We start from the raw sequence: 24,303 nt of genomic DNA, 5'->3' as shown, positions 1-24,303 counted from the left end.
ATGAAGCAAATCTATGGATTGGATCTTGTGCTTGCCCTGTGTAGTTTCTCTGAGTTTTGCATCCATGTGAACCAACCTGAATATGGTGCCTATGAAACCCACCTTTCCTTCTTTTGTTACCTTAGTTGTCAAAGATAAAAAAAGTAGATTATGTGTTGCCTAGGTTTCATCTTGTGATGTCGTTGTCTGTTTTTAAAGTGTAGTAAATTCAAGTTTACAGTATGGAATGAAAGATCGAGAACTCGGGTGATTTGTGTACCGTTATATAAAATTGGTGTGAACGTCTGGTGTGAAGCACACGGGGTTGGTGTTGTTTTGAGTGTGTTGTGTTGTGTGTTTGCAGCGAAAAAGCTTCCAAAGAGTGAGCAGGGCGTGGGTGGCGCAGGGACGAGTGGGCAGGCGAGGAGGCTGGTGGAGTCGGAGGGAGGCGCCCAGAAGGCGCCTGGCAGTACGTGCTGCAAGTGATCCTCCCCCCTTCTTCTCCTCTGCACGTGCCTGCTGCTGCTCCTGGGCCCCACTTCAACACAAGTAAGTCATCCCCATTGAAATCTTGGAGAATCATCCTGCAATTTTCAGATCTGAGAAATTTCCACATTTGGATTTATGGTTAAATTTAAAAAAAATTGCATTAAAAATTTTGAGGACTCCTTTTTAAAATATGGATTAGTGAATTGTGTAGAATTTTTCTTGGGTGTGCCGTTTCTTAAATCTGCATTGTGACATGCAGAAGCATGCTAGCTTATGAATTGTGAACATGTGGTGATTACGGAGTTGGTGGCTACCACGTGGGTTTTTTCTCATCCCTTGCCTTAATTGAGGATGCAGGGCAGGTTGGGTGTGTGTTAGAGGATAACAGATTTTGCGTGGGTAAGAAGCAACTGGAGTGCTGGTGGATGCTTGGGTATTGGGTAGGTTGAAGTTAAGAAGATAGTAGGTCGATCAAAATATCATTAACTCGAGATGTGTCAGTTGATGCATGGAGGAAATCTTGATGATCCGATTCAAAGTTATGGCGGATTCAAAGTTATAGCGACTCAAGTTTGAAAACTTACATCTCTATAAAAAGTAATAGAAGTAATGGCAGTCTACTTGAAAAGCTTATTTTGTTATGTGCTAACACATCAGAAAAATATTCGTCTCAGCAGCTGTTAGAAAATCAATACTGAGTTTTTAAATTAATAAAACTAAAAATTGCCGGGTCTGTGCTTAACCACATGAAGGTAGAACTCACAGCCCAGAGTTGAGGCCTTGGGGCTGTGTTGTGGATAGCAGAGGTTTGTGTTATTTACTACAGCTTCTATAATTTCAGTAACTTGAATTTTATTTCTACAAGCAGTAAGAATTAGGTGCACATTTGTTATAGCAAAACTGCAAGTTTTGGGAACTAAACTATGGAAATACCAAGCACGCCAAGTTGGGCATAAATAAATGTTCTAAAAGACACAGGCTACCGCCCGTAGGCCAGATTGGCGCCCATGCGATTCCACTCCACGTGACGTCACAGGGACCTAGTTTCTATACGAGTAGATAGGAGTTATACATCGTCTGAGATTACTAATGCATGCATGAGGCACAGAGCTCAGGGAAACATGTCTTAATAATCACTTATTAAAACTGGCTAAGGTCAGAGAGTTTTCTTCGTTTGATAAGGTATTAATAATCCTTATTTAAGCCAAGCGCTACCAGCTAGCAGGGTACTCTGCTACCTGCTAGCATCCTGCATCGTATCAGCGCTCAAAGCCTCGCCCCAAGGTCACCTCACTAGCGGCAGCGGGAACCAGAACAACGTCACACGAAGTTTTCCCGGCATTCATACTCAGCCGTCGCTTTTTTGCGTGCTTGAATATTTTCACTTTTCATGTAATCGCGTAAAATAGATGTAGTCATTTAAAAATCTAAAAGCGTGAAATACGTACTCCAGAAGTAATAATCTTTCGATTTAGGCAAGAAAAAATAATAGGAAACGCCCTATCGTTAATATTTTGAAATTTTCTCCAGAAATGAAAGAAATACCTCATGAAATATATTGGGAGCACTTTATTGCACTTACCAAGGAGAAAAAAGTATTGAAGAAGATTTAGCACTTCCGAAGATTCTTTTCTGAGAAATTTCTGAATGACTTAAGGCAGAAAGTTTCTAGGTTTCTTTAAAAGTTCCAGTAGTAATCTGCCATCTGAAATCTCTCACCATTTTCTTTTTTCTAATTTCTCTGGGAAATAGTCCAAGCGGCTAGGTAACTTGTGAATCTTAATACTCCCATTGCATCCAGGGTTTCTAAAATATTTTACCACCTCATCTACTTGCTGTCCTTAATCATCAGCTTTGTAATATCCCAGGAAATTTTTCACAGTATCAGCAAATGATTTCTTAGCATTCATGAGTTGTACAAACATGAAATCTCTAATTACCTGTCTAATTGGTGTACCATCATAAATTCTGGCCTTCAGTTTCTCTGAAGAGATTTGTAGCATTTTTATTCCCATGTATTCCAAACATTTCCCAGGTTTATCATGAGGCTTAAAAAACTGCATCATACGGCATAGTTTATGTGCAGTGGAGTCAAATTGACTTTAAAAGTGCAACTAAAAGGTTTGTTTATTAAGTTATGCATGACAAAAATAATTTTTTCTCTTAGCCTGCTCAGTGATTTCTCGTATCACTCAGTGGTTTTCTCTATCGCTACTTTCCCAAGGACAGAAGAAATATAGATACTTTCTACAGCCACCATGTTGTCTAAGAAATCATTCATTGATGTTCTTGATACTTTTTTTTCTCCGAAGTGATGTATTCTTCTTTCATTTTTGTTGAATGTGCTATTGGTATATTTTTAAATCTCACATATTTAAGCAAAGACTGCTTTGATCTATCTTTTTATTTTGACTGTAATATTTTTCACTTCTGGGGGAACATTTTATTTCACAATATAACTTGTTCCACATTCTATAAAATCGATGTGTACCTACTTTGCCTATGGTATTAAGTCAGGAGAATTAAAAAAAATTCAGGATGGAAATCATGGAAAAGTCAGGGATACTGAAAACATATTGTGAACCCAGCTTGTACTTTAGTAAGAGGGCTGATTGGAGGTCTATTATAAGACATGTTTAAGGTAGTTAGAGTGGCATCGGCTGAAGTCAAGTGATATACTCAGGCTATCTACTATTTATGCAAATGAGTCACCAAAAAAATTGAAACAAAAGAAAGCGTAATTAGGAAACAAGTGAAGTGTGAGTGCAATTTTGCACCTCAGCACAATGCAAACGTCAAAAATGATTTTTAAAAGGTACAGTAGAACTTGTTAAGTACGTTTCTGAAGGGACCACAAAAAATGAACGTAATAACCAGGAAAACGTGCTAACGAGGAAAGTAAATAATAGCAGTTGGGGTAATTGTAATTTGTGGAAAAGTCGTCATAATTACAATTACTATCGGTAGTTCTCATAGGATCGCCTTCCTGAACTCTTTTCACCTTTAAAATCAAGAAAATGTGCGCTACATTGAAAAACAATACCATGTGAATAAAAATCACAATGTTTCATAGATTTCCCGAAGACAATTACATGAAAACGGCATCTATCTCCTGTGATTTATCCTATATATAATTATAGAAAGAGTACATGTAAAGCTAAGTCATTTCTTCTTTCTCAAAGCGTACTCGGAGAATATAACAACAACCCTGAGTATGACAACTGGTTGTTTTTAAATATCATAAAAATTGGACAAAATTATATTAACCTTAAATTACGGCAACAGCCGTACACATTCACGTCTGGAATGAAACCATATCGATTGTTATATCGATCGATATATCGATTAATAACACATAAGATTATTAGATTACGGCATAAATACAAGAAGATTTTATATTATACAGTTGAAACTTACTTAAAAAATTTGTCTAATGTCGTCTGCTTTCATGCCGAGATCAAGTATTTAAAGCTAAGCTTCGCGTGGAGATCTAGAACATGGTTTGCTCCCGCATCAGTAGTCAAGTAAATACGCACGCACTCCATAGCCTCGACGTCGAGTGTATGGAGTACGTGCAGTACTGCAATAGATAAAGTGGGAACTGGATAAGACTCATTTCTTCATCATGATAACTCGTGCAATAGCAACCATTGCCCACTTGCAAAATTTGTGCGCAGGTGGCACTTCGAATAGAAGGTGCGGAGCTCGGGATGGGGAAAATCGGGTCTTCTCATTGGCTGCAGTTTAGTTAGTCAGACATTCCTGATAAATGGCCACATTTTATTATTCATCATGTCACAAGAATTGAGAAATGCATTTGGACAAATCACGGTCGAAGAAAGAGATGTGGAATTATTGCAAAAATGTCAATGGCTAATGATAATAAATTAAATCATGAATTCGGAGGTTTATGACCCTTAAGAAGATACTAGAGAACGAATTGCGGGTTGCATCACGGCAAGCAATTGAGCGTACTAACCAGGAAAGCGCAATTTTTTCAAACGTACTAACCAAATACTTTTACCTGTATTTTGTTCGGATGGTACCGGGACCGAGAGAAATCGCCGTACTAAGGAGGAACGTACTAACCAAGTTCCACTGTATTTACTGTAGTCAATTCGACTAGTTTCAATACCTCTTCGAACATTTGTATACTCAACTATTGACGACGCTTGTGACTAAATATTCACAATCTAAGTGGTAAATTCTAAAAAAATATATTTATTTATATTTAATGAAAGATACATAAGACGTATGTTTTAGCCTGAAAACTAACTATATTTGCATAATTTAGGTGAAGTTGGCGTAGTGGTTTTCGTTTTGCGATGTTGGTACTGGAGGTTCCCAGCTGCCTTGCGAGTTTCAGGCAGTTTGTCACAAATATATTTCTTATTTTATCATGAACTTAAAATTTCCTAGGACCTATTTAGATATTTCACAAAATTTTGCTTATAATGAGTGCTGTCTCAACAATTTTTTGTTACCAACAGCTTTGCTAGCTCGAAAAAACTGTGTTGCTCCTTAAAAGCCCATGTTAAAGTATCATAATTTTACCTTTAACTATCTCAAAAACGACAAATCTGAATACCTTTTTCTTTGTATAATTGAAAGTGTGCCTTTCAAAGAATGTATGACCATAATTATATAAAATTCTTGTTACTTTTACTGAGGCACTCTAACTACCTTAAGACATAAAACTGGGCCATTTCATCTCAAATCAGGCAGATAGTGCAAAATCATGTCAGGTGACTATCACCGATTTCTCTGAAATTTATATATTTGAAAGCAGTATCCTTATGATGAATAATGATGCCTTTATCTCAGCTCAGAACTGAACCGTCATAAAGTTACTGTCCTTTGAACATTGCAGTGTCAGGCCTCTCCACATAAATGCTGATTACTACGGAACCATGGCCCATAAAGCAGTGGTTATTGTTTCATTTTAAAGATAATTCAGTTATGCACATTTTGGCATAAATTGCAAGTCATTTGAAACAATAATAAACAAATAGGACTTGTTTAAACAATACAAATTAGTCATTATTTAAAAATTTATTACTAAAAAAGGCCACCTTTTATTTTCATTAAAATTTATCAGCGGGTAGTTTAAATGTTCTGCTTTCATTTTAAAAAATAAAAAAAGGTAGTATTTTTATACTTTTTGTTTTAAGGCATGTCAAAGTTAGGCATGTTTTCGACTCTTTTACACAGAGATTGCATACCTTCAAGGGGCGAAAAATGAAGTTTCATTCTACTTAGCATTCAGAATAGTGAAAAGTTCATATCTGAATGATTGGTTACATCTATTGAGTGAAAGCAAGTTCAATCTTGTTTACTTCCATGGCATCCAATGTGTGCAAACACCCACTGCTACTGGCTGGAAACGATGAATGAGACGCAATTTGCACAGAGTATTTTTCAATGGCACTTCACATAAGTCTTCTACTTTGGCCATGAGGATCATTTTGATGGACCATGTGGATGCATAAACGAGACACTAATGTCATTCTCTTCTAAACACACTGCAGTGATTTTAAAAATTCACCAGGTTTTTCGGAAAAACACAAGGAAGTCATTCATGGTGAGATTTTGAGTACTGTATGTCTTTATATCTGGATTTGTTAGTGTCACAGCCTGTTTGATTGTGTGGATTACAGAGCGAGCGATAGTTGTCCCGTGTGTGTTAACTACCAACACATGAAACATGTTGATGCCATGTACAGGTGCTCCTTTCACATAATTATTTTTTGTATAAATTGAGCTAGTTAACGAGTGTAAAATTGAAGTTTCATATTAGGCAAGAATTTACTTAAAGAAACTGATAAATATCGAAAATGTCCTTCAAGACTCTGAAGAAGCAAGAGTGAAATGTCTATGAGTGGCCATGTTCAAATTTTATCATTATTTTATACATCGTACATAACGTATATGTACGATCAGTGGCAGTGTTGACTTCAATTAAAGTAATCTTTTGAGAGAGAGACTGCCATCTTAAGGCTCCTTTATCTAGAAAAGAAGAAAGCCGTAGTTCAGTCTTCATTGGAGAGATTTTCAAAAAAGTTGACTAGACACCATCAAACAGCTTTCGATAAAATTAATAAACAAAATTACCTATTTCCAATTGTTTTTTTCCGTTTGAGTGCTTTTTAATTCATGTACAACAATCACACCTTCAGTAACGATATTGCATGAAAAATAATCTGAATTCCGTTCGTCTTTTGTCTTTTTGGAACAACATGCAAAAGATGCACGATCATGAGATACGCTATTACGTGATGCCACTCACTGAGGAATTTTGATATAAAAATTTAAAGGTGTCAAAATTGAGTGATCAACAATTGCATTTTGTTATGCTTCTTGTTATATATATTCTAATTATGTTGGACATTTTAAGTGGAATGTCAACTTAACACTAGGAGGACGGGAGTTTCGCGCTACCTAGAAGGACGGCTAGGGGTCGTTTGACCCCTAAAATGTATTTTGGAATAAAACGCCTAATTTTCATCCAATATTCAGTTTAATCATATTAATTGTTGAATCAGTTCATTAAAAACACTAATTAACATTATTAAATATTATTTCCATCGTGAGAAGTTAATTACAATTATTTTAAAGAATCATGAATTAAACCGTATTTAGTAGTCGATTGCAAATCTAATAATGAAAATACATACACTCAATACAAAAGTTGTGTTACATGTTTACACAATAGGCGTACTGGGTTTACAAAATTTGCATTAACATTTTTAAAACTTATTACTTTGTTGTAAATCTCAGACAGACAGTATTTTTTCAGCGCTGTTTCCACAAAATATTTTTTTGCGCTGAATGTGTACGTTGGACGATTTATTCATCTACATCTAAATCTACACACTAACACGCAAGCCGCTTAAAAGCGTATGGCAGGGGGTGTTAGGACACAAGCCATTTGCACATGAAAAGGAATTTGGAAAATGCAAAGGAAATTGGTGCAATGATTCAATTTGATGGTATTTGGCACCTTTTTCTTTTTTGTGCCTGTGGAGATATGGCTGTTGGATTTGGAGACGTGTAAATAAATTGATACATGCTATCCATCATATCTACTCTCGCTTTGTTTTTGTTATGAAATAGGATGGTCTCTGGTAGGTATTCTTTTATTCGTTTCGGAAATAGTGTTGTCTGAGATCATGCTGCTGAGTAAAAGTACATTATTGTTGTAGTTGGCCTAATTCTACAAAAGAGTATGGCCTAAAGTATTTTTGAACACTAGCTTTGAATGGATTACATGGCTATTTTAGGGGTCATGGATATTCGTGCGTCACGCCTGTTTTTTTCAGATTGTCCGTGCAAGAGAAGTTTTCCATTGTTTTAATGATTTCCTGCCAGCTGGATGGATGGAAAATAATTATTACAAGTTACATTTATTCCTGAATTCTTGTATGCTACGGTACTTATAGTAACTATTTATTTCCCCAACGCTTGATTTGATGGCCAATCATCATTACCACAGCATGGAAATTCATTTAGGCTGTATTTTCATTTCAAATCTGTCAAAACCCAGTACTCGATTCCAAATTTGTCTGATTCATTTGGAATATACCTCATAATAGGACGGCTGCATTTTGTTGAATAGAGCTGCGCATTTGCCGTTACGCCAAAGTCACCATCGGATTCACTATCTTGGACTTCATCGTTTCCATCACACGCAGATGTTGATGGATTGGTCAGAATGTCCTTGAACTGATGTTTGCGATTCACTTCTAGACTGATCTTCAATATTCCCAACAGCTATTTGAATCGCGACGATTCTCTTCTTTGGATAAATTTCTCGACTTCTTACTTTCTTCCTCAACTCGCTACTGATATGCATGCGAAAAAAATCTACAAACGAAAGTGCATTATGGTAGAATATTCTCCAGTTGCATTGGAGATATAGAGAGTTGGAGAGAATTAGAAATTCATACAGAAGGACAAAAATTTCAGAAGTAACGCTAATTGCCGTTCGTAAGGCAGGGACTCAACCGCAAGCCGTATCCTGATTCGTATCTTCCAAGAACTTGCAGTAATGCTTCTTCTCCGTCCTACGTACGGATTCCAAGTGTAGGATATACAGTAGAATTTTTACAGTCCACCGTATTCCTCCGCACTCTCAAAAGGAGACAGAATTTTTCCCTTGGGCGCAGCGTGCAGTCAACCCGCCCAAAACCCCGAAGGGGTCAGGCGGCACTAATGCTGGACACATGGCAAAGGGGCAAGGCCAAGTGACAGTGCCGTCAGGCCAGAAAAATGAAACAGTTATTTGTAAACTTGATGAGACTATATTGAAAATAATGTCTCTAAGAGCTCTGAATCTTGGCCGACGAAACAAATGTCATGGGATACGTGACGATTTTCTGGTGTGGGTTGTACAATAATCATTGAACAATAAATAAAACAAAATTCAAATATCATAAGTACATGATTTATGCAAATCAAGGATTGAAAACGTTTTATTTCCCTTTGCTGCCCGAAAAATATCAAAAGATTGAATACAACAAGACGCTATGCCTTGGTTTTCGAATAAAGATAGGAGCCCTTGGGACGAAACTGGCATTGATCCGGGTACTTCAAGCTTCAAATGAAGCAAATCATGTATCACACTAGCCTCTTGCTGATTATATGATACACATGTCACAAAAGTGCCCACGGGTAAGAAAATAGTGCGAAAACAAGTTGTGGGTCAAATGACCCCTAACCGTCCTTCTAGGTATAACATGTCATAAAAATTTAAAAGAAAACGTTATATTTGAATTTTCACTAATTTATCAAAATATAGACCAAAATGGACAAAGTGAAAAAGTTTCAAAATTAAAAAAAATATTTTAATATGAGAAAAATAAATTTGAATTCTGAAAATGGGTCAAATGACCCCTGCCGTCCTTCTAGTGTTAAACACGGTTTGGTTTCATTCTTGTTCATCCCAACAGGATTCTTGTTTTTTTTAACTTTTATTTACATTTTCTGTGTATTTTAAAAAGAAATTAAATAATGTGAGGAATTTTATTAATTTATTATTAAACAGTTAATAAAAATAAAATCCGTGAATAATTAGGTATCAGTATGCATAGTTCACTCTTTTGGAACGTAAGCCCTTATTAGTATGGAAGTCAATGGTTCAACTTTTGTACACGTTTTTAGGAAATCATTGTGTGCGAAAGTTTGGGAATGCCTGTAATTTAACAGGCAACCTAAAAGTCACAGTGGAGGCCTACATTGCGGCATGGTGGACGAAGTAAATTGCGATACAATCATTTTCAACGGCTACGTGACATATTTTATTGTTTATTGCAAACCATAGTCTATTTCTGTCATGTTCAGTGGGCAATCCACTGATTTTGAATGTGTGATTTCAAGAATTTAAAACCTGCAAGTTACAATCTTGAAAACTCTTTTTGTTTATAAAATGAGAATTTTACCTCTTGAGTTCTATTGAAACTTTACTAACCTCCCTGAATTGTAAAATGAATTCAGCCAGTCTTGTTTATGTAGGCACTTCCACTCTAAAATAGGGATGAGTCGATTCCAAATGTTGATTCTCGATTCCACCGATTCTCGGGCACGGAATCGAGAATCGATCGCCTAAAGTCGATTCCGATTCCATCGATTCCAGGAAGATAAATGTTTTGAGCATAGAGTATAAGCTTGGGGAATAAAGGCTGCCACACACCTAAGTGGCCGTGGTGTCAGCCTTACCAGCACGGAGGATACGCCCGGAACACGGGAGCTGCGACAAACAGACCAGCTAACTGGCCTCAGGAACATGAAAATGTCGGCAAGAGCGACAAGCCGACGAACCCTGAAATGGCACGTGTTCATGAGCAACTCTCAGAGGAAAAAAATTGCTAACTACGGTATCGGGAAGCAAGGAATGCGTTTTTTGTTCTTTTATTGACCGCTAGTCACGGAAAATCAAATTATTGCGATTATGAATCACCATCGGAGAATTCATCTGGACCACCAATTTTAACGTATAATAGATCGAAATATATATTTTTTATTTTCGAATGACGTTTGAAGTCTGATGATAATAAAAACGTGCAGAGAGCGAGTTTTCCTGTGAAAAAAGTTTCTTATAAATACACGCAGTTAGCAGTTTTTTTTTTAGTTAACTTTTTTTCACAGACGAACACGCGTCTGTGTCAACAATAAAAATTTAGACACATTCGCGTTAGCCCATTTTCATCAATGCAACTCTTGAGAAAGTTGATACTTGCTTGGCATAAGCCGCCACAGCATCCGGGCGGACTCGATAGGCTGTATTCGGCCGCCACCGCGCACCCTCCAGGCTGCTCTGGTATGTATGGATGCAATGAACACTAGATTACTGCTTAACCACCGCGGCCAAACGACAACGTAGCCACCGCTATTGTTATTTTATTCCATTCAATTCTTAAATTTTAATGATAGCAAGGCGGCTGATAAATCAATATCCCACCTATGAGAAGGAATAAGAATCGATGGAATCGGAATGGAGAATCGGGAATCGATTTGAAGGAATCGGAATTGGAATCGGAATCGAAAAAAAGTGGAATCGACTCATCCCTACTTTAAAACTAATGTGAATCCCAAGACATGTCACCATCTTTATATAATTGACATAAGTGAACTATTTCTTAGTGGCGAGAACCTGAAAAAATGTGAGATAAGATGATTATATGGAGGAGGTACGTTATTATATTGCAGCTTGCGATGAAATGGAAAGAAAGTAAATATGTATTGATACTGCGCAGCTATCAATGGTATTTAACTGGGAAACTTCTTCATCTCTTGAACTAATTGCCAATTGGAAAAGGGGGTTGTGAAATCTGACTTCATTGTAGCTGATTATTATCTTTTTCGACCGAGTTGTGAAGTCATCCTAACCAATATGTATATTAAAAATTATAAAAAAATTGTTTTGTTAGAAAATTTTAAAATCTAAATTTTACGCAGTTTAATTATTCCAACTTGAAAAATATGCCAATAATATATAAACTGTGTCAACTTTTCCCAGATATTGCTAAGATCTTTGAGAAAAAAGTGGAAAAATAGTGAATGTTGGAGACTCTCCCATCTCCTCTGTATGCAGCATTTTTGCAGGACATTCGTTAAGAAGGGTCTCGTGGATAATAACACACACTCTCAGCACCAACCTTTTTCGACCCTTTCTAGCGGGGGCTCCTTATTATCTCGGTCTCCGAGGATAGTTGGGCTCCCCCCTTTTGGGGTTAATAACCTTACCTGCGGCATTGGTTCGCGGTCAACTAATTGGTTGCTTATATGTATTTGGCACATGGATAATTGTTGCTTGCACGTGAATTGCAGACTTTGAATTGAATTCCTCTTTTTATTCTGAGAATCGTCAAATTTTGAATGAAGCTCTACCAAAATTCACTAACTCTTGGTTAACTATGTGGTATTCCATTATTTCCTGGATATAGACAGTTACTTATACCACTTATTTTATAAGAGCGCGACCCGGGTTTCAATGAGTAATCATCATCATCAGGTGCTAATTATAATTTGTTTATCTTGTTGTTAATCTTGTTGTTACCTAGTTACTTGATGAATTTTAAAACGGACGCCAGAATAGGTGAAAAGGATGGGTAGAGGTATTCATTTATAAGGGTACTATCTTGATTTTCAATAATTTTTAAAATTTCTAACTGTTCCCTTGAATCCAGTTCTCGGCGGTCGTTCCTTTTGGGGTTAATAACCTTACCTGCGGCATTGGTTCGCGGTCAACTAATTGGTTGCTTATATGTATTTGGCACATGGATAATTGTTGCTTGCACGTGAATTGCAGACTTTGAATTGAATTCCTCTTTTTATTCTGAGAATCGTCAAATTTTGAATGAAGCTCTACCAAAATTCACTAACTCTTGGTTAACTATGTGGTATTCCATTATTTCCTGGATATAGACAGTTACTTATACCACTTATTTTATAAGAGCGCGACCCGGGTTTCAATGAGTAATCATCATCATCAGGTGCTAATTATAATTTGTTTATCTTGTTGTTAATCTTGTTGTTACCTAGTTACTTGATGAATTTTAAAACGGACGCCAGAATAGGTGAAAAGGATGGGTAGAGGTATTCATTTATAAGGGTACTATCTTGATTTTCAATAATTTTTAAAATTTCTAACTGTTCCCTTGAATCCAGTTCTCGGCGGTCGTTGCAAAAATTTAAAATATTCATTTTAAAATCGCTTCTGTGGCAGTTACATATTAAGTGCTTAGCAAAATTACTCTTTTCATCTTTATTATGTTTGTAAGCACTTAAATGTTCTTTCTTGCAGATTTCAAAACTTCTTCCTGTCTGTCCCACGTATGCACCATTGCAATCGCTGCATTTCAATGAATATACTCCACATATATCCAATTGGTCTATCTGATCCTTACATTTTACGATCAGTCTCCTTGGAGTGGCATAAGGTTTGAAAGTCATGCCGAATTTGTCCTTGGGTAAATGATGAGCTATTTTCAGAGAAAGTGCATCGAGGTACGTCACTGTGCACCACCGCTTCTTTTTATCCTCGTCCGCTGAGAACATTTGGTCGATAGCCAATCTTCTCTGTTTTTTAAAAATCAGTTTATCTATTAAATTTTGAGAATAACCGTTGGCAGAAGCAATTTGTTTAATGGTGATGATTTCTTTCTTAAAGTCTTCTTTGGAAAGTGGTATGCTTAACAGGCGATGAATCATGGAATGAAAAGCCATAAGTTTGTGTGAGTAATGGTGTCTTGAACTTGCTGGGATGACATGATCGGTATAACAGGGTTTCCGAAAAATGGAGAAGGAATGCCGGCATTTATCGAGTTTGATTGTAAGATCCAGATAATTTAAGCAATGGTTGGAGTCTCTTTCACAGGTAAAATTCTTTCTCAAAATTTAATAGATAGACTGATTTTAAAAAAACAGAGAAGATTGGCTATCGACCAAATGTTTTCGGCGGACGAGGATAAAAAGAAGCAGTGGTGCACAGTGACGTACCTCGATGCACTTTCTCTGAAAATGGCTCATCATTTACCCAAGGACAAATTCCGCTTGGCTTTTAAACCTTATTCCACCTTAAGGAGACCGATCGTTAAATGCAAGGACCATATAGACCGATTGGATAGATGTGGAGTATATTCTTTGAAATGCAGCGATTGCAATGGTGTATACGTGGGACAGACAGGAAGAAGTTTTGAAATTAGGAAAAAAGAACATTTAAGTGCTTACAAACATAATAAAGATGAAAAGAGTAATTTTGCTAAGCACTTAATATGTAACTGCCACAGAAGCGATTTTAAAATGAATATTTTAAATTTTTGCAACGACCGCCGAGAACTGGATTCAAGGGAACAGTTAGAAATTTTAAAAATTATTGAAAATCAAGATAGTACCCTTATAAATGAATACCTCTACCCATCCTTTTCACCTATTCTGGCGTCCGTTTTAAAATTCATCAAGTAACTAGGTAACAACAAGATTAACAACAAGATAAACAAATTATAATTAGCGCCTGATGATGATGATTACTCATTGAAACCCGGGTCGCGCTCTTATAAAATAAGTGGTATAAGTAACTGTCTATATCCAGGAAATGAAGCTCTACCATCAATACTTATGTATTTAATGCGGCTTCAATTTCCATGTTGATGTTTATACTGAAATCAAGATGTAAGTTAATATTTATCGTAGAATTTCATTTAAAAATAGTAAACGCTGCTCAAAAGACAGAAGAATTAAATTCTCTGTTTATATTTCTTGAGAAATGAACAGTTATTTCAAAAAATGACTGAATGAACAATTGAATGCACCCTGCACTGCACCCTATGCGTCCGTCCAACACTTGTTCCTCGCCCGAGCTTCAGCGAGATTAAAAAAAAAGCGTTCCTCTTCGCCTTGACATCAGGCGAACGAATGCCTTGTGCCAGGCATGCACTGTTCTTCCTGGGCTTCTCAAGCCCTCTATAGGTGAAAAAGAATCACAAAAACAAAAACCAAGGCAGGTGGGAAAAAAGGAGGGAAATTCAAATTAAAAGAAAAGAAAAACATAAGGCTGTTCCGGCCCGAACAATGGCTTTTTAAGAATTTTTCAAGATTCTAGGCATTTACTTTCTTCTGAAATCCTCGATCCCTCTTGGCCAGTCATGTTTGGAGAAGGCAGACAAACACCCTAGACTCTATGGAAATTTTGTGATAAAGTCATTATGGTGAATATTTACCCATTGATGGCCTTTTCCCATCCCATTCCCCTTAAACAGCTTCCCAGCACCTTCTTGCTCTATCACTGCACCCAGATTGACCAGGTGTATTCGTGCATTTCTTGTATTTGTATCCTGATAATGTTGAGGCATGGCAAAAAATTAAATACAGCAAACTGTTGATTATCTGGGCTAATGTTTGTATTATAGGTAAATCAAAGAATGTATTATTGTGTATGTACTAGTCGGTTATTTTAGATTGCTTCCCAGACTCATTGAGAACTTTCATCACCCGACTTTAATTTTTTAGTGGTGATAACATGATTTTACTCGTGATCCTACTTCTCCATCCAAGACCTGGTTTCCAAAAACCACGCAACTGTGGCTGCTTGATGTGTGGTGGCATGATCATGGATTCAGAAAAGTGGTTTGCACAACTGCCTCAAAACCACTGTGGGACGTCAGAGACTGCTGTTACTGCACAGTTAGGCACCATGCCACTTAGTTGCATCTCATGCAGGTTGTGTGGTTGCAACTGTTGGGGGGAACGGATCCCTGGTCACTGAGGACGATCGCATACTGCAATGCTTAGAACACAACAGAGCCTCTGTGAAGGCAACTGGTGCACGATCACTCGATCACACATTATACCCTTTTTTCGAACTGATGGCGGATGGGTGGAAAATAGCAAGTAGCCAATCAGAAGCGCTGCCCCTTCCGCCTCTCCCTTCCCCTCCATCCCCTTTCCTTTTCCGCTCCCCTCCCCTCCATCCGGCCGACTGGCGTTGCCAGCCTTGGGAATAACAGTATTTTCGGGGACGGCGGAAGATTGTCGGAAGAACTCTGTGCAGTTTCCACAGATTCAATTTAGACACTGATGCAGACACTGCTAGCTGGAGAGCGATGTGCATTGCACGGAGTTTGGAGAGAGACTGCGGGCTCCTACACACTTTCTACTATCGCTCTTCTGTGATTGGCTAGATGAGTGGGTGGGTTTCGAGCACGCTCAAGGTCAGCCGCCATCAGTTCAGAAAAATGGTATAGCGGTTCTAGGGAAACCAGGGCTTATGACAAACTCTATGTAGACGAGTGCATGTTTGTTACTCATGCTATCTATACTTCCTTTGTCTCTGCTTCCACTCCCTTCAATTCCACGACTCCCTTCCTCTCCAGTTTGACCTTGGCTGGTCGTCATGTGCCGAAGTGCGACGAAATCTCTGGTTCCTTTTGGCTGTATTCTACTGCATGTGAGGCCACGGCAATAACGGCATATTTGAGATATGAAAAATACATTTAACGATATTAGATTAAATTTTTTTAAATTTACAATTGGTTAACATTGAAGAATCTCCTGAAATTAATCATGAATATTTTTCCTGCCTCTCATCGTCTTCTGCAATGCTTGAACAGTCGTCCAAGTGAACTTGAAACATTACTTTTCAGCTAGTAAATAAAATAATTTGATTTTACGACGGGAATTCTATTGGAAATAATAAGCCTGGTGTTGCCTTGCATTAAAATGCAATAATCCTGGTACTTTTGCATCCAATTTTATTTTCATAAAGATCGCAGAAAACATCGAAGTAGTGCACGGATAGTACTCAGCCGGATAATCAGGAGTTTGCTGTATGAGTAGAAAATAGCTAAATAGTGAAGTGGAAAAAATACTTGTGAATTTCACGAGGTTTTTTCCACTTGAATATTTATGATTAGAGTGAATTGAGATGAACTGATGTTGTCTTATCTCCCAGCAGGTGTCTCTTTTTCTGGAGTTCAGTGGACGGAAGCTGGGGTTCAGCGGGACGACAGGTGGTCAGAGGCGTCCATGGTGCCTCGGTGGGGTTCCCAAAACATTCCCAGGCAGTTTCTTCCTCTAATTCTCCCCCCGTTCGTTCACACTTGGAAAAGAGAGAGAGTATTGTGATGATTATCGTAATTAAATGCGTATATGTATGCGTATGTAAGGTTTGCCTGCATTTAAATGCGTGCATGCAAATTTACCTATGCATATACATATATAAATATTATATAAATATACAACCTATAATACGTGTGTGTGGTGTGTAAGGATGAAAAAAAATTCACGATGGAGAGAAGTGATTCCGCCCCTTGTAAAATGGGTCAACTCATCCAACATTATCATCAATCTGCCCTTCGCCACCAGCTGGGAGGGATGCGTAGGAAACGATGAACTAATGATAAAGCCCAAGAGAGAGAATGTGTGCCCTTGTGGTTTAGGCTATGAAGCGCCTTGGGCGAGAGGAAGCGTGTGAGATTAGGCGCAGAAAGGGTTGATGCACGTCTAGATGGTGATGATAATGTGTTTTGGTTTGGCCTGTATTTGTTTCCCAGTCGTGCACCACTTCTCCAGCCCCCCACTTTAGACGATCGAGTTGCCTTACCCTCTGTGGCTGGCAGGTTAATAACTAATTATTGTTCTCAAGTTGCCCAGAGTAAAGATCACTTAGGAAAATGTTGCCGATCACCCCACCCTCCCTTCCTCTGTTTGCGTACCAACAGTTGCCCACCCACCCACCTCTGTCCTCTCCTGTTGTCTTTCCAAAGCTGAAAAAAAAAGTTTGCAATGGAGTGTCTGTGCGTGAATGAAGCGGTTTGGTGTGTGTCTGTGTGTGGCTGCATGTTGTGTGTGCGTGCAATTTGGTTATGAAGGTGCGGGCCTATGTGAGAGTGTTTGCGTGATTGTGAGGGAAGTTGAAGCCCAGAATAGTTTTGAAAGTGATAGCTAATTATGTAGAGTTGTGTGTTATATTATTAATAGTATGGAAAATTATACATATTATTGTGTGTATGTATATATATATGAATGCATATATGTATATATACACATCTTTATAAATATATATATATACATATATATTCATAAGTGAAAAAAAAAAGGTTTCAAGCTACTTGCTCCTTCGTAATGGCTGATAGGCTGTGTGGATCGAATGACTGCTATGAAAAAACAAATGAAGTATGCCCTCATCGTATTCTTTTTTCTAATTTTTGCTGTGGTGTCAAGATAGTGATGGAGGAAACCCAGGTAGGGAGAATGCAAAGTCCAGATGTGTGTGCATATGGGAATGCTTGTGTGCGTGCCTGCGGGTTTGCGTGCATACACACACAACACACACATTTAATGCAGTGTTGCTGTCAGGGTCTGTTAATCTCCAATTTTCGGGATAAAGAATATATCTAGAAATTTTGTGGAGGATGGTAGCTACTATTCTTCAGGTCTTAATTTCCACCTCGTGAGGGTGTACGTGAGTGTATATTATTAAAATATGCAAGCACTGTGATTGTTTTGTTTCACAATACTTCCATGTTTTCCAGTTGCTTTTTATCTGTTGTAGAATGAAATGTATGTGCGTAAGTGCAAAGAAATTTCACTGAAAGACTAGGAGTTGTTCCAACACTTCTGAATTGTGGCAGAATATGTGATGAATTCATGATGCAGATCGCGGAAGTGTAGATATATTCCAGTTCAATTTATTATTAATAGTGTTGATTATAATTATTTTTTCCTAAAAATTTGAAATAATAAAGGACATACACTTTGAATTATTGAGCTTATTCTAATCAATTGGTGTGCAACACTGAATTAATGTTCATATTTTGAAGTGAAATCTTTCAATACATGTGCAGCAAGTGATCAAAGACTGTTGCTATGGTTTATCTTACCTTACTCATCATATTATTACTTAAATGTTTGGCAAAATATTTCACAAAATGCATATAATTTACTTGTACTGTATCAGTTACTTTTAATGTCAACATTTGTGTACATTTCCAGGAAAGGTAGGAAATATAATTATATAGATACATTTTCATTCACATTTTGTTCATTTAGGTGTACAAATATAGATCTATTGTTGGTGGCTGTACAGTTTAATTGTAATTATTTTGATGTGAAGAGTGGTCATGGAGATGAGCGAATGTGATGATGCTACACGTGGAGTATGAAATGGTCGCTTGTGGACCTCAACCGGATTAGGCACTTGTGTATATTATGGAGAAAATGACTGTCACTTCCTCTTTGTCAATGCTGAAAAATATTTGTTTTGAACTGTACAGGATAATAATATGGAAATAAAATTGATAAGTATCTTGAAAATTCATTGCTATTATGTGAAAAATCAAAATTAACCTTGAAGATCTTAACGTGTGGTATTCCTACAAAGTTAACCTTTTAATTTATAAGTTCTAGCAAATAATGAAAGTATGGACATTGCTCGCGTACTTAAGTTGATGAATTGTTTACATTCTTACATTCTATTTAGTGGGAAGTTTGGTTTGGTTTTAGGACTGAAGAACTGAGACGATTAGTGCTTCTAAAATGTGTTGTATTTTCCTTGGAAAGAAGTGAACAATAATGGCTCTCTTCCTGCTTAAATGGAAAGGGCAATTGGATTGGTGAGGGAAGACCTGGGCTCAGGCTACATAATCCAAAGTCATGTGAATTAGGTACACCAGGGAAGGGGGCCAGGGCAAGGAATTAAGTTTTGAGGGTTTGAAGATTCTGTTCAATTTGGGAACTGGAGACCCATGGAACAGCTGAGAAAAGCAGCTTTCCTATTCGTCTATCAAAATGCTCCAATGTTGGTTGAAGGAAGAAGTTAGCTGAAAAATTAACTTATAAATACTTGTAAAATTAGTTGTAATGGTTCAAAACCATAACCAGCTGTTACATATCAGGTGTATCACATGTTACACCGATCACATCTGAGAAAACGTCACCGTCATTTCTGAGGCTGAGCAACCTATATAGGTTCGAGTGATTGGTCAGAAGGTAAGTTTATACTCATCTTGCCACTGTTAGGGTATGGCTATGAACAAGATGTACCAAGATTAGGGGAATATTGAAGCACTGGGTATCAGAGAGTACCTTTTGGATAGGCCATGCCATTAGAAATATGTGTAATTGAGGGTAAACTTGGGTAGTACGTTGGGCAGATGAAGGATGAGAAAATGAATGACAACCAGAGGGTACTGAAGGAGCCAGCTTTGGCAATGGAGTGTTGCTGTGCTATGAACGAATACCCCTTCCTCAGTAATTGTAAGCTCCACTCTGCTACTTACGTGTGGAGGGCCTGAGAAACTTTTTTTGCCAATGGTGTGAGAAATAGTTTCAATTAGCACTTGAACGTGACGATAGTTTTTTGGGTTGGAAGAGAAGATGAAGGAATTAGAGTTTTTACATCACCCGGTACACAAATCCCTTTCCCGTAGATGGTGACATTAGGTTGGTAGTTCATTTGCTCTGTCCTGGAGAACGTGTCATTTAGGGAAGGAATTGCTTACAAGGGTTCAAAAAATACCGAACTGCTCAATCCCAAGAGGTTGATGGAAAACGGTAACTCGCTCGACATGACTTCATGGTGTCATCAACCTATCTGCGACAGGGTTAAGGCTGGTGAGATTTCAACCAGAATAGCTTGGAAAAAGGAAAAATACATGACCCTTAACTTTTCAATCCCTATCCAAATCGAAAATAAAATAAGTGGACGAGGCCTTTGTTAATACAAACCATTGCGCCATAACTATACGTATGTACATTTGGTCTTTCAGATGCGATTATCTATAGTAACCACATCTCAATTTGTTTTACTCTCTTTTCTTTCGCTCAGTCTCATATTTTTGTGGGCTCTAAGGAAATAACATTTGTCTCCTTATTGCTCCTTTTACACGGCCGAATCCCCTCTTGAAGTGTCACTTATTTGGCTGTCATCCATATCCCGCTTTCTAGTACAATGTCGCGCAGCAAACAATATGGTTCTCTTTTGTCTTCGTGTCTTTTTTTTCTCGTAGTGGTTATAAATTATCTGCCTTGAAATTGTCCCTTTTAGCGTTTGTTTTTATTTCACTCTCGCTTAATCGATGGATTTCTAAGGAAGATAAGACTTTTCAAGGTGTATACCTTGTATAATTGATGTTAGGATGTGTAATTGTGGGCTGGGTTGGTTATGTTAATGGGGGAGTTCGTGTGTACTACACACATGCTGGGACACACCTTCATATTGGATCGGTTGCGTGAGTTTAGGGCGTTGATTTCTTGTGGGTATTGGGTTGAATTGAGATGTATCGTTCGTGTCAGACTGGCTCGGTTCGTGCAAGCGTTATACTAGTTATACGGATTGTGAAATGAGTAGCGCCATTTTGGGGTTGGTTTAAAATGTTTTGAACTTCTAAATTTTGCAGACATCCAGAAAGTCGTTGTTGCACTGCCTGTTGCGCTGGCAGAATGCTTCTACCATTGTGACTCCCGAACCATATGAAACTCAGAAAAAATACACGGAATTTCCGATCATAGAGCTTTCAGCCTTCACGGAGGACAAGGAACGTGATAGACCTCGAGGAGCTGGAGATCATAGAGAACTTCATCCAATTACATGCCGGCAATAAGTTCCCACAGATCTTCCCTCACATCTCTTGGAATATTGGAGGATTGCGCCGAAACTCATGTTCGTTTTTTTCGATCTCTTGGTTCTTTCTAAAATCGTACAATTACCCAGATGCTGCTTATTTACTTACGTACTATGGGGGGAAAATATCCAAACAGTTTGTGCCGCCACTATCGCTTCGCAGGAGAATGGATTCCCTTTGTAACGGTATATAATCCTTGGAATGAGACGAGGGAAATTCAAATACGGTCTTTTTTCAGCCACCAAGGTCGTGACGGTGAATTTGCCTGCCTCGAACCGAGGCTCGAACGTAATTAGTACTCCTCTCTAGAATGTTGGCGCATTCGATATCCTTAGGAATTGCGCCTTCCTTTTACCCGCTATCTCCCTCTAATCCTCCTCTCCGTTCCCCAGGGCCGGCCTGGCGGGGCGACCGCCCCGGGCCCCGCGCTTTGGGGGACCCCGCGTTCGTGAAAAAAAATTTAAGTATACGATAGTTTTGAAAACGCAATTTCAACTATTACTGTATTGTTAAGTCCGTCCTAGACAAAAAATAATATTATGAAAAAAGGAATAATAATGCAGTAATTTTTATTGTGCAATTGCGTTTGTCAGTATAGTAATGTGTCGTGTGAGTGATAACAACGAGTGAGAGAACTTGACATGAATGAGAGCGGGCGCTTTTGAATTTTATGAATAAATATAATTATAAATTTTATTTGTATTATATGGCTTCCGCGAGGAGCACTCAACGGTCCAGCAGCTGGCACGGACAACGGACTTCATCACCGACGCCTTCAACAGGAAACACTCGGTCGCGGGGGCTTTCTTCGACATCTCGAAAGCCTTCGACCGGGTGTGGCATCAAGGACTCCTGCTGAAGATGAGCCGACTCAACTTCCCGGACTGGATCCTCAGACTCATCCGGGACTACCTGAAGGACAGGACCTTCAGCGTGAACTGGCTCGGGGCAGAATCCAGAACCCAGCCCATCAATGCTGGCGTTCCCCAGGGTTCAGTTCTCGGGCCAATTCTTTTCAACATCTTCACGCATGACATCCCCAGGGACCACGGATGCAATACGATCCTGTCCCTCTGCGCAGACGACGCTGCGCTCCTGACAAGATCCATGAAAGGCTGGGCAGCAGCAGACGGTCTACAGGAAGCCATCTTCGACGTCACCAAATGGTACCGAAGATGGCGGATAAGAGTCAACGCTACCAAGACCAAGGCCATCATGTTCAACCCGTCTGCCCAAGGAGCGTCGCAGGGAGTTGGCCGTGTCACGGTGAATGGAGTCCACATCCCGTGGGAGTCTGAGGTCACCTACCTCGGAGTGCTGCTGGACCGGAAGCTGCTTTGGAGACCACAGGCAGAACGTGTCCGTGCAAAAGCACAAGCGGCGTTAAATCGACTCCGGCCGATTCTACAACCGCCGGTGCTCAGCATGGACACCAAAAGGAAACTATACAGAAGCTGCGTGCTGCCCGTCATCACATACGCAGCTCCTGTATGGTCCGGAGTGCCCAAATCGACCCTCCAACGAATCCAAGTGGTGCAAAACAACGCACTACGATGCATCCTGAGCCGAGGCCGATACGACCGAGTGGAGCAGATGCATCGAGACGGAAAGTTGGAGCCGCTGGACGTCCTACTTCCAAGACTCTCCACGGAGTTCTTCGAGAAAGCCGGACACTCCACATACCGGGAAATCGTCAGGCTGGCTGAGATAACCGTGCGGCCTTGGGACCGCCACAAGCGCCCCATCGCAAGCACGGACATTGCAGCCAACCTCCCACCAAGGAAGAGGCCGAGGCTGCTTCCTTAAGACGGCGCATTGCGCACACTGACACCGTGAGACCCGCACCAGAGGAACGACGTGCCTTTGAAGCATGAATGCTGGCAAGGCAAATCAGACGCCCAGGACAGTTGGGAAACCTGGTCCACATGGACAGCAGAGTGGATTTGTATTATACTATTTTGAACTCAACTGCGTGATGGTATCATAACGGCGTAATTACGAAGCCTGAATTTGGGAGGGGAACACATACTTAGCCAGAGAGTGGCAGGGATTCAAAATGATCGAGTTTGTAGATGGGGTATAGAGTTTAATATTTTAAGTGAAGGGCCCCGCACTGAAGGTTCGCCCCTAGCCCCGCACCTGCTAAGGCCGGCCCTGCCGTTCCCTCTTCGCACCAACTCTGGCACTCGTAAAAAATTCACTCAAAGCCCATCTCCATTTCCTCATTTTCTCGTCTTTGAAAATTTACGGGATAAATATTCGCTAGACGTTATCTGCAAGGCAGCAATGGCGAGGAGTGATTTTGAGCATCAGGAATTACTCTAAATACACTGGCCAACAAAAAACCTTTTTTCTATCCTAGAAATGTTGTTGGGTGATTCTAGAGGTGCTTTTCGTCCTGATTCCAAATCTGGGCTCAGATGTTTTCTATCACGTCTAGTTTCTTTAGGACAGCCGAATTAAATAAGGGTTCAAGGATATTTAAGCAAATAAATCGTGAAGGTTCGAAGATTTTCGCGGCGTTGGTTAGATGATCTTTCCATTCTATTCGGGTTTTTTCGCCGCGTTTGTTGTATTTTAAAGACAACAGTTTCGCCGGCGTTACAGTCGGCGTCTTCAGGTCGAAGGTAAAATTTTTGGAAAAATTTTCCGCGTTTTATAGGCATAAAATTTTTCGCCTTATATAGGCGGCGGCGGCTGCTGAGATGAACAACCGGCCAATGAGAGAGCAGCAGCGGATCAGCAGCCGCCGCCGCCTATATAATGCGAAAAATGTTATGCCTATAAAACGTGGAAAAATTTTCCAAAAATTTTACCTTCGACCTGAAGACGCCGACTGTAACGTCGGCGAAACTGTTGTCTTTAAAATACAACAAACGCGGTGAAAAAACCCGAATAGAATGGAAAGATCAAATAAATCGTGAATTGAAAAATGTGACAAAATAGGTACTTTCATAGGATTTTCTCGTATATTTAGCATCTGGTAAGTCCGCGCAGAGGTTTGCTGGAAAAAGGCAAGGTGTGAATCGAATAAATATATTTTTAAATTTATATTGCAGTCCATTTTTTGGTACGCTTTAATTCGATAAACCACCAGGTCGTGATAATTTTCAGCCATGATATTTCCTAAAAAATGTTCGGATACATTTCTGAATGCGTTCCACGCGCTTCTTTCCGATTACCTCAATTGCTGTAGAAATTTCGAATCCTTCAGCGC

General features: G+C 39.1%; 1 protein-coding gene across 3 annotated transcripts in view; it reads left to right on the top strand.

Moving 5' to 3' along the window:
* The window catches only part of LOC124155468 (ras-related protein Rab-5B), a 31,630-nt gene extending 12,853 nt beyond the window's left edge, over positions 1–18,777 (top strand). For 2 of the 3 annotated variants that reach the window (XM_046529303.1, XM_046529302.1), the window contains exons 5-6: positions 344–528; positions 16,415–18,777. In XM_046529303.1, coding sequence (XP_046385259.1) covers positions 344–465 — 122 coding nt within the window. In that variant the 3' untranslated portion in view covers positions 466–528; positions 16,415–18,777. The remainder of the gene's footprint in view (positions 1–343; positions 529–16,414) is intronic. The other variant, XM_046529304.1, reaches the window with a different exon arrangement.
* Positions 18,778–24,303: the final 5,526 nt, after the last annotated feature.

Source organism: Ischnura elegans, chromosome 3 (genome assembly GCF_921293095.1).
Source record: "Ischnura elegans chromosome 3, ioIscEleg1.1, whole genome shotgun sequence".
Taxonomy (NCBI): Eukaryota; Metazoa; Arthropoda; class Insecta; order Odonata; family Coenagrionidae; genus Ischnura; species Ischnura elegans.
The sequence above is the reverse complement of the archived record's forward strand: the minus strand, read 5'-3'. Positions and strand labels throughout refer to the sequence as shown.